The 11,364-nt window shown below is 43.0% G+C and overlaps 1 protein-coding gene across 1 annotated transcript; it reads left to right on the top strand.

The window, feature by feature from the left end:
• Positions 1-2,997: 2,997 nt before the first annotated feature.
• cdc25d (cell division cycle 25 homolog d) lies at positions 2,998-9,564 on the top strand. Its single transcript, XM_069188839.1, has 13 exons — positions 2,998-3,062; positions 3,634-3,776; positions 4,027-4,124; positions 4,524-4,554; positions 5,084-5,117; positions 5,206-5,271; positions 5,795-5,926; positions 6,656-6,760; positions 7,261-7,323; positions 7,763-7,861; positions 8,477-8,742; positions 8,880-8,991; positions 9,424-9,564. Exons 2-13 carry the CDS (start codon positions 3,646-3,648, stop codon positions 9,547-9,549), a joined length of 1,263 nt encoding a protein of 420 aa, XP_069044940.1. The 5' UTR covers positions 2,998-3,062; positions 3,634-3,645; the 3' UTR covers positions 9,550-9,564.
• Positions 9,565-11,364: the final 1,800 nt, after the last annotated feature.

An 11,364-nucleotide genomic window follows, 5' to 3' on the forward strand; every position in this document is an offset into this window, starting at 1 on the left:
GCTTTGGCTGGAGACCCCGCCCACTATACGGAAACCCCTCCCCTTCGTGGGTACTGTGCACATTCCTATTGGACGCAAAATGTGAACTCCGCCTCCGCCTTTAAAGGACCGCCCAAGTGATGGCACAGTACACATTCCCATCCGACCACTCGGGAACTGCAATAGTTCTGTCAAATCGCAAGATTAGCTAATTTACGGGTACATCTTCCTCCGTGCAGGGCTGTCAACATGTATTGTTCTTATTACCCTGAGTGGCTTTATTTATGATATATGTTTTGACTGACATATAACGACCGAAGTTGTTCGCAGCTTAAAAATATATGTTATAGTAGTTCAGGTGGGTAGCTGCGTCAGCATGCGTAGGCTGCAAAGGAACAAGTTATAGGTTTATTCCATGCTGAAAAAAAGAAGAAAGAGAACACAACGTTTCGGCCGTGGAGCTGAAACGTTGTGTTCTCTTTCTTCTTTTTTTCAGCATGGAATAAACCTATAACTTGTTCCTTAAAAATATATGTAATTGTATATTAGTTAAAATACCAATAAAATCATTATTTATAGAATGCTTTATCCTACAAAAATGATAATGTGGTATGACGAGTGCAAGCTTCCTTAAACAAAATGTGTCTTGTTTGCGATTTGTATCATTACATTTGGCTTAAATGAACATTTCTTGAAGAAGCGTAGAGCTCCATTTAGAACATCATCATCTGAAACATGTCATTAGAACTACTTATTATACTGTCCTGAACAGCAGGGAAGAAAGTTGATAATTTCTCTAAAAAAATGTAGCACAGGGAAAACGTTCTGATCCATTCTAACTTTATTGATCCCAGGAATCTCCTCCATCTGTTTCTTGGAATAAGCCAGGGTCTGTGGCTTTAACGACATGGCCAGGTAGCTTGGTCCACACTCCCACAACCCTCTGAGCAAAGATGTGCCTCCTGTTCTTTCTTTACCACTACCTTCTGGTTCACGTTTCAACATGTGTCAACATGAACACATCAATGTTTTTCGTTACGTGTGAGTAGGGAGCTGCATCAGCTTGTGTAGGCTGCAATGGAACAGGTGAAGGTTCATTCTTTGCTGAACCTTTCAACGTGGAATGAACCTGTTTACATTACATTACCTGTTGCGTTTTCTTAAGTAGCCTCTTCTAGCTCAGCATTTTCGACTTTATCACTTTTGGTTTTACTACCTGCACCTGCAGCCAAACGCCCGGAATTTGTTTACATTAAATGTCATTTGCCAGGGGTTGGCAGTCTTGAATTGTATCTGAATCTTTTTGAATTTCATTTGCAGCATCGACAGGGTTTGCTAATCTTCCTAATTCAGTATCACCTCTACTAACTTACTAACTACAGCAGAATCATTGACAGGCCCAACCCTTGACCTATAAACTGGTCACTACTCATTGTGAATTTGCCTGGTTTGTACACCTACTTTTCCCTACACACCTATACTCACCTATCTACAGTATTAAAACCCATACAATGTGTTTTAATTTTGCTCTCTTCAGACATGTGCTAAGTTACTGGCTACAATAACAGCTATCTAACAATTCCTTATTAAATTAGAAAGGGCTTGGTTCTTCCTCTGTGTATACAGCAAGATGTCCCCTGAGCTGGCTTACTGAATGCCTTTAAGGATATTGAATAATTGAGTCAAATTCACACTTATTCGTAAACCATTAATATTCCTCAATATTATTATTTCTCCAGACCAGAATCCTCCTGGCTGCTCTTTTTAAACTAACATCTGCTATTAAAAAATGACATCTTATGTCTTATGTTGAAATGACAACAATCACGCTTTATCATATAGTGTTAAACCAACCCAGCAACAGGTCTAGCCAGGGTTAAAAAGGGACAATACATATTTTTCTCTGAAATTGTAAATTTTACATTTCATATATTATAAAGTGCTTTTAATTGTAAAGGTTCACAAAGGGCTTCAAGTATTGGAGGGGACCCATTTCATCCACCACTGCCTGGGTTGAGCTGAGGTGAGGCTGCACAGGAGGAGTGAGAAATCTCTTCACTGAGGGAAACAAGGAAGACATTTAGGGAAAACAGACTCTACAAGCCCAGAGTGAGAGATATCTAAGTCATCAGGGGTCAGAACCCTACTCCTGCTCACAGCCATGGGATCTTTAATGTCCCAGTGAACAGAACTCCAGTTTAATGCGCCCGCAGAAGATCAGCAGTATCTCCACTCACCAAACCGAGGCATCGGTTTCCTGACCAGATTGAAGGGCGCCATCTTCTGCTCCACCAGCACCTCTCCCACCGGTAACCTGGCTTACTTACTCTCCCATTCCAACCAGACCCGGCCTCGCTGAGCTTCGGAGGGTCAGCCAGATCAGTATACACGCTGATAACACTGGTGCCATACGAGACGTGCTCGCGCCTCAGGCTTAGCAAGTGAGACCCAGCAGAGGTGAGAAGCAGAAGTAGTAGTGTTGGCTTTTTTAGATAAGGATCATCACATAACATCCTTGAAAATGAGATGCGTTTACATAATACATAATACATAACACATAACATAATACATAACCATATGTATGTATGCACTATTTCTGAGTGCATACATATATATGGTTATGTATTACTAAGAATTTGAGAATAACCTTTGAGAAAATATACCCACAAAGACTGCTCCCCCTCCGAACAAACAGTGTAGCTATAGTAGGTCCTGTCAAATTAAAAAAAAAAATTGCGAACCAAATGGCATAGTCTTTTGCAGTTAATCAAGAAATTCACAAATATTTATTAGTGGTCTGTTTTCACCCTATGTGGTTGTAGTATGGTATAGCAAAAAAATAATCTGAAAAGGGTCAAAGGGACAAACACGGAAAAGCAAATGTATGAGATTGTGCTCTGTGAGGATGTGTATGTGTGCATGCCGGTGAAGCTTGTTGTAGCAACAGCCGTCTCTAGGGACAAGCGGTATACAGATTGGGTGGAAACAAACACCAAGCTGCTGCAGCCTCCTGTTAAACACGGCGGAGGGCGCAGGGATGTGAAATTCTGCGGTCGACAGCACCAGGAGACAGGCTGGCGCAGGTACCAGGCATGTTCTCTCTGCCGTAACAGCGCTAAGTTCATTGATTCAATTGCTGATGATCTTCCTCTATAAGAAAAGTCTCCCTTAATAAGGGTTGCTAAAAGGTAATGATATTTTGGATTTGTATTTCTTCTGACTGCCATTTTAATATGTATTTTAATGCATTAGTAAAGTCCGTATGCAGTTCACTTTTGTAATACCGATCAAAATGCTGTAGTAGTGTTATTATGGAGGTAGTTGTTATGATAAAGCTGCTGTCTTTGAGCGATGTTATACAAAGGAAATCAATACAGTGGAATTGTTTTGCAATTGTATTGAACTGACTCTGGGTGATACAGGCAATTTAATTCTAATCAACTGAATGTAGTTACGTATTTGTAAAATGTTTGTGGGGAAAAAAACATTTGTGAATGTGACGTAGATATCGTTTGTCTTACATGTCTAAATACATGGAGTAGTTTGTTTTGATATTATTTTCTGGGCGAATGCATACTGTATTGTGTTGAGTTAACCGATGAAAGCAGCGGGATGGTCAAGTTTCTGTCTCAATCTCATTCTGCTTTGGATCAGCCTGGGACAGCAATGGACTCGTCGCGCCAGCGTGAATCCCAGCTGGGTCCGGAAAACGGGACCATCTGGACCTTCTCCCCGTCCGGGCTGTCCCCCGTATCTGAACTGTCCGCCGGTCTGGGAGATCTGGACTGTCAGGACAGGTGCGAGAGCCGGGGAGGTACAGTAGTTGCAGAGTGCAATACACACCATTTAAACACGAAGTCTGTTTTATTTTCACTGACTAAAAATAGCATTTCCGAAATCTTAATACAGTATTAAATTGATGTCTGTCTTTTTAAAGCCAATAAAACGTCATATTTCTTGGCGTAACATGGGAATCTATTCAACTACGAATGTTATTTTTAAGCAAATCTTTGGAATTAATACGAATGTATTATTTTATTAATTCAGCACCACCCCTCGCCGAAGACTGTGGCAGTCCCCCGAGCAGCTGGGCTGCAGCCCGGCCCCACAGAGCGAGGTTTCCGCGGAGACGCAGACGCCGACAGGTTCGGACTCGCTGCTCGGGTTTAATTGGAAGCGTGGCTTCTTCTGTCTCAAATATCTGGTCATCTGTGTACGGTGACCACAGACACGACCACAGCACGACCACAGACAGAAAACAAGGTTAAAAATGGCTTAAGAGCTCTATGTAATGCAGTTCCACAGTAATATTTTTTTTTCATCTTAACATTCTTGCTGTATCTGATATAAACACAATATCCTTACTAATTTGGTAGCTCCACTGTGATTGTATACTGCTAAAACCTTAACTGCTTCTTAAGGTTTTCCTAAGATATTTCACTAATGAAAGGTCTGAGATAAAATGATTCTAGAAGTATCCTTCTAATTCAGATTCACTAATTTGAAGAACCATTTTATCCACCAACCTTTTCTCTTTCCCCCAGAAGAGACATGGGGCGCAGAGAGCCGAGAGAGGTAAGCAGACAGGAACCCAGCCAGGGAGTATAGTTCATTTTTACTGCATTTTACTGCAGTGGCCTGCTACCCCATGTATGTATTTGAACTGTGTGTACAAGACACTGATGTGTTAACAGCCATTTTCCCTGCTTTTACCTTCCAGCACTGCCACTATAGTTGACTGTACTGGATCATGGGAATATCATGGAAAACTACAGTAGGCCCCACTAAGACACTTCAAATCCTTTGGAAGTTATTGCAAATTCTATTAAATCTAGACATAACCCAATATAGAGCAATCTTAAAAGCTTTATTTTTAATTTGTTTGTCTGGGGATTAGACCCAAAACAGTTTACACCTGTACCCATTAATTCGACTGAGCATTTTGCTATAGAGAAGTACAGCAGTACCTCGCTCAATGCTAAAACGTCAGTGCCCTGCCTGGCATCTGAGCCCATATCCTTCCAGTCTAGAACTCCAGCTCCTACTCCACACTCTGCTTTTCTATTAAAGTCTAATTATGAGGTTTCTTTTTTTTTCTCTGCAGATGGGCTTCTCCAAAGTCCTCTCTTTCTAGTGTGGTAAGGTCCTTTTCTGCTGTGTTAAGAGACTTTGCAAGCTGTGCAAGCTGTGCCTGGCAGCTCAATGTGTTGTTCTGCCCATCTGCAGAGGAGGAGCTCCGGAAGAAGCAGAGTCAAGAAGAAAGAAAATGACTCCATTGAAAATAAAGAAAACGTGAGACACCTTTATGGGCTAGGAGGGTTAAAAGATAGAATACAGACTACAAGGTTCTAAAAACACATAAAGACACAGGGATTAAAAAACAACAGATACTAGAATTCTGAATTCACAAACTAGATCATGATATCAGTCAAGACTTTTCTTTTGTCTTCTACTGTATTAGGTAACCATCAGTTTATCTTGATTTTATCAGCCACAGTTTAAAGGATCATACCACACAATGTTGATTAAACATTCTCCAACCATTTAATCATATTTTTAAAATTTTCATTTAAATTAGTAGGCACAGTTATATATTGTTAAAAAGACCTTCTTACCCTGGCTTCTCCTTCACATTCTTTTCTGTATTACACAAGCTTTGTCTTTACTGTAGTGAGTGTTAAGTGTCTCCGTTCATGCTGTGAGCATCTGTGATGAACATTCGGGTCATGATGCACAAAAGGGATCACTGCAAGTCTCCCAGCAAAGTGAAGGGGAGAGATGACTGTTCCCCTCACTGTGGACTGTTACACTGCAGGCCCGGAAGCGACTGCGAGTCAAGCTGTCCAGCCTGTTTCCCAGCCCAGCAGAGGCAGGAGGGAGACGGGACCCGAGTTCACAAGCCGAGGAGAACAGCGGTCAGGGGGACCAGCAGCCGCCAGCGCACAGAGTGAGACACAGAGCTCTGCTGAAAACCCCAAGATCACTGAAGACAATGATCCCAACCAGAGCCATTACATTGCACTGAATTACTTTGTGCGAAGGCTCTAACGCAGGAATGAACAACTCCAGTCTTTAGAGACTAGAGTCCTACAGGAATGTTTCAATTAGCAAATGACCTAAAATAAGTAATTAGTTTGAGTAACCCAAAGGAATTAAATCCTGAACTAAAATCACTGGTTGGGAGATGCAGGATCACTCTGTTACAACTAGAAAGACATTTCATTGCATGCAACTACTGCTGCACGCTGTATTGCTGTGCATTTGCTAAATAAACTTTGATTGATTGAGTGATTGATTGAGTGATTGATTGAAAAGCGTGCTTTCTTGATGAGAGATGGAAGAAAGCACAACTCAATTCATTTACTTCTTACAAAGTCTCAGATCTGCTGCAGGTGGTCATGGAAGCACATGTTGGCTCTACAGGAGCAACAGGGATGGATGAACATTTAGGATGAACATTTAGTAAGAAATAATCTCCAAGCACAAAGGAAGGCTGTTTAACAGGAATTTAAGGTGTCTGCCACATTTTAAACATCCAAACAGCCCCACACTTAAAAAAAACACAAGATGCCTGAAATATGACCTGTTTTATGTATTAATAATAAGACATATGCTGTGCTTACACATACCTACAGTACCTGTATGACATTTAAAATGGTCTTTTTGTCCTCTGCAGACCGTGTTTCCTCTCTGGGGTCTTCAGTCAGGCTGCTGGGCGCCTGCCTTGGACATCCCACACTCTGCTATTCAAGACAGAAACCTGATTGGAGACTTCAGCAAAGTTAGCAATTCTCAGTGCTAAGTGGAGACTGTGTGGAGTATTCATGAACTACAGTAGCAATTCAGTCACAGGATTGTTTGAAAAGCTTGATATTGTGTGGAGAAGTTCACTTTTCTGGATCTATGATGTTGAAGCATAGTTGCAGTTTTCTATGTAACATGCTTTCTTGCTTGGCATCTTATTAAAGAGTGGTTATGCTGAGCAAACTTAGTGGTAGAAGATTCTGATGAACCTTCCACAGCAGAGCGCTGCCCCGATCACAAAGTACTGCCCTTACAATTTTGTAAGCAGAGTATGTATTTCTCTGAGCCAAAGCCGCTGTCCTTAAACTGTCCTCGGTGTGTTGTTTCTGTCCCAGCCGGCGCAGTCAGATGTGGCAGACTGCTAAGACAATAAGTATAGGAAATAAAAGATTTCTTAATGGAAAGAAATATGGCTTTGAAGATATGCAAGTGCGGAGTGCGTTTCTCACTAGTCCTCTGTTTGTTGTGTTTTAACAGCCTCATCTCTTCGCGAGGGAGAAAGGAGAGCACCAGGACCTTCAGTACGTTTCTGGGCAGACAGTGAGTAACACTATTCACCCCTACTCTCCTGTCACAGCTTCCTTTAACAAGACTTTCGTGAAACACTACAATGCAGGGCCTAGCGATCTGCAAGTGTAACAGACACAGTCAACTCAAGCATCATTGGCACCCTTCATGAAATTGAGCAAAACTGAATGCATAAAATAAACAACACATACAATGAGTCATGGTTTGGGCTCAATCAGATGGGGAAGCTGTATGCTTTTATTTTAACACGAACATTTTTCGAACACAAAACATTTTATTGAGCGGTACAATTTTTTTCTGCAAAACGAATGTGGAATATTTACACAGGACAATTATGGAAGTGAGGGCATAGAAGGAACTGAAACACGTACGTCCTGCATCCTGGACGCCTGAATGACACCCGAGTCTCACCATATTGAGCTGCGCATGGTATTCCCGTATTGTCCTGCAGGTGGCGTCTCTGCTCCTAGGAGAGTACAGCACTGCAGTGAGGAGCTTCCTCATTGTTGACTGCCGCTACCCTTACGAGTACCAGGGCGGACACATAAAGGTATACCTGGGACTCTCTCCACATTTCTGTACCACCTTTCCCTATTTACTTTACGTAGAAAGAGAGATAGATACAAACCGAAAAGAAAGACCAAACAAGTTTTGTTGAAAAATACGTTTGCCATGAGTACATGGCAGTGCTGAGATGACTAATCAAAAAGAAATGAGGTGGAAAACATTAACAATACTAACAATCAGTATAAATTCAGATGAGCTGTGGTTCGTAGTAATAAATTTGATATAGCAATGAATTAAAGCCTAATACTTTTGACGGTTAATAATGAAGTGAGTAAAATAATGAAAAAAAGATCACATGGGCTTCTCTTTTCAGCATTGAATAAACCTATTACTTGTCCCCTAGCAAGAATTAGGTGAGTTACCCATGATCTGAACTACAGTAGCTGGGATCAGATGAGTTACCCAGCTCTGAACTACAGTAGCAGGGGTCAGATGAGTTACCCAGCTCTGAACTACAGTAGCTGAGATCAGATGTTACCCTTGATATGAACTACAGTAGCAGGGGTCAGATGAGTTACCCAGCTCTGGACTAGCTGGGATCAGGGGAGCGACACGTTCACTGAAGAGCATGTGGTGTCTGTGCTGCCTGTTCTTACAGGGAGCTGTAAACCTGCATAGTGAAGCTCAGGTGGAGGCCGCCCTGCTCCATGAGGAGGTGCTCTCCAGGCTGTCGCCCACAGTCCCGTCTCCCGATCGTCCATCGGCGACAGGCCACCATCCGGACTGCGGCACCCGCCCGGAGGGTGTCTCCCCGGGGGCCGCCTTACAGAGCTCCTGCGTGGGAACTTGGGCTCCAACCGGCTCCTCTCCCCGCAGACTGCTGATCTTTCACTGCGAGTTCTCCTCAGAGCGTGGGCCCTGGCTGTATGTCTAACCCCTGTGTATAGAACATCCCCTGCTTCGCTTGTGCAATTGCGGCACCCAAAAATGCCAGCTGCTTCTGCATTCGTGTATCTGCAGTTGGTATGTACTTAACCTCTTCACATTTGTCTTGTTGCCAGTTGTCGTTACCTTCGAAAGATGGACAGGAGGCTCAATGCTTATCCCCGGCTTTTCTACCCGGAGCTGTACGTTCTGGCGGGAGGCTACAAGGAGTTCTACTCCCATTTCGAGGTAAAACGGGGAACCTCAAGTTGAACCTGAACAGAGACAAAGTCAAATGTAAATAGAATTCCACGAGATCAAAATCCTGTCGTTAAACACTTCAACTCAAAAGTAACAGTACTGTACATAGGTATGTTTTCCTGCTCATAAGACTTTTTTTATTAGTGTAAAGAATTCAGGTTAAATGTGATTTACTTTTACTTATAAGCTGTAATTAGTCCTGAATTTGAAAACATTCTTAAGAGTTACTGGCAGACATTAGCGGCGATTACAAAAAGTGGAACGTGTAGCAATCTAAAATTGTAGCAATAGTTTCCTCTTCTATTACACAACAGGGAGGAGTACAGCTGAAGAGCAGAGCTCAGTGTTGTGTATGTAACTGACCCAGAATCATGAATAATTCACTGTATTCCAACGCTCCGAAATGGTTATTCTCCGCAGAGCCTCTGTGAGCCCTGCAGCTATGTGCCAATGCTCCAGGAAGAATTCAGCGATCAGATGCACAGATACCGGCGCAAGAGGCGGACACGGCCAACACAGTTTGGGACGAAGCAACTTCTGCAATAAATTCTATAAAACCGAGTTGTGACGGAGTCTTTTTACAACATGGGTGTAAAACTCCACACCTATAGTGTCCGTTTGTCTTTGTTCCAGCTTTAGTGATCAGACTAAACACGTGACTATCTGGAACGAAAGCCACAAGACCTAGGTGTCGGGGATCCGGCAGGTAGTTCTCTCGCTGTTCTTGTACGTAGCCGTGAATTCTGCGGGATGCAGAGGCAAAACAACCCAAAATCGTAATCCAGAGGCAAGGTCGAGAGGCGAAGCCGGAGATCAGCCGAGACAAACCGAGAAGCCAATCCAAGAGACGAGATCAAAAGGGAAAGGTTAAGTCCAAAAACCGGGAAATCCAGCAAGAAAATAACGCACGCTAGAAAACTCTTAAGGAGGCTTTTCAATAGTGAGCAAGGCTTGGTGCGTGAGGGAACTTTAAATAGTGAAGGGAGAGGGCCGTGGTTGGATAATGGGTTCAGGAGCGAGAATCTGTGGACTCTGGTGCCTGTGAGAATGGGATGGGTTCAGTTAGGAATGAGAACGTGAAACGGTGGGTTTGGGAATGTAGTGGGGTTTGCGAGGGGCACGTGTGGGACGTGACACCAGGTCGGGAAACTAGTTTGACACCCCTGATTTTTAGAACCACTGAATGAACTGACAAGTTGGGCTTGAGGAAAATTGGAATTCATTCTACAAAATCTCACTGTTCTTGCTCTTCTCCAGCCACAGGCTGTGGGACTCTGAAGACAGACTGTCACCAACCAGCCCTGCATCAAACTGTAGGTGAAGTCAACCTTGGCTTTACCGAGCCTCTGCCGAAGTTTGAGCCAGCCACACCAGCTGCTGTTGTCAATATAAATACTGAGATTTCAATTTTGTAAGCAGTGTATTCGTTTTCTGACCGAAATATGAGGCCTTCACACCCCAGATGGCCCAAAACACATGTGAATTTCCTCCGATCATCAGTAGGGAGCTCGTCCCCACATTACAGAAGTCCATCCATTTTCTAACCGTTTTGTCCAATTCAGGGTCACAGGGGAAGCAATGGGTGCAAGACAGGATACACCCTGGACAGGAGGCCAGTCCAACACACTCACACCAGGGCCAGTTTTACCAGAAGCCAGTTAACCTTCCAGTATGTCTTTAGAATGTGGAAGGAAACCCAGGTGAACACGGAGAGGACATACAGTACAACCTCCACACAGATCCGAGGTCCAGATTTGACTCCGGGGACCCAGCGCTGTAAGACAGAAACGCAAACCACTGAATTGCACAAATATTTCCTTACAAATAATTTACACGAGAACATAAACAAGATTACAAATGACAGACAATGCCAGGCCATTCGGACCATCTAACCATGACCAAGCCTTTAAGACAAAAAGTCATGCAGCGTGTTACCTTTGCTGTGTTAGTAGGACGTACTTCAGTTTCAAATGCTCATTCATTTGGGGAGGTGCATGTGTATGAATAAGGATGGATGTTCATTCCTGCTTTTACAGTTGATGTGTTAAACAGTCATTGCACCGCAGGATTTAGCTGAATATTTTTTGAAGAACTGTCTGAAAATAAGGTGTAAGTAACTATGTAATTTTCTATATATACAATGTTACGATCCCTGCCTCCCGGCAACGGAAGAGGCAGAAGAAGGCGTGGTCTTAGTTCAATGAGTCTACCTATCAGAGTACATATTCACCACCACACCTCCGTCTCATCTTGTATGTAATCACTAGTCTTTCCCTACCTCCTCTCTCAGTACTGGTTTTCCGTTCGAGCTTCTTTGTTGCGCTACGCCTTCTACCTCTTCGTACTGTGTTGGTTTCAGAC

Source organism: Lepisosteus oculatus, chromosome 4 (genome assembly GCF_040954835.1).
Source record: "Lepisosteus oculatus isolate fLepOcu1 chromosome 4, fLepOcu1.hap2, whole genome shotgun sequence".
Classification (NCBI taxonomy): domain Eukaryota; kingdom Metazoa; phylum Chordata; class Actinopteri; order Semionotiformes; family Lepisosteidae; genus Lepisosteus; species Lepisosteus oculatus.

Bases quoted from the DNA above. Each gene is read 5' to 3' on its own strand.
- cdc25d (XM_069188839.1), top strand. From the start codon at position 3,646: ATGGACTCGTCGCGCCAGCGTGAATCCCAGCTGGGTCCGGAAAACGGG. The intron at 5,927-6,655 runs GTGAGACACAGA...TGTCCTCTGCAG, and splicing joins AGCAGCCGCCAGCGCACAGA to ACCGTGTTTCCTCTCTGGGG. The intron at 7,862-8,476 runs GTATACCTGGGA...CTGTTCTTACAG, and splicing joins ACCAGGGCGGACACATAAAG to GGAGCTGTAAACCTGCATAG.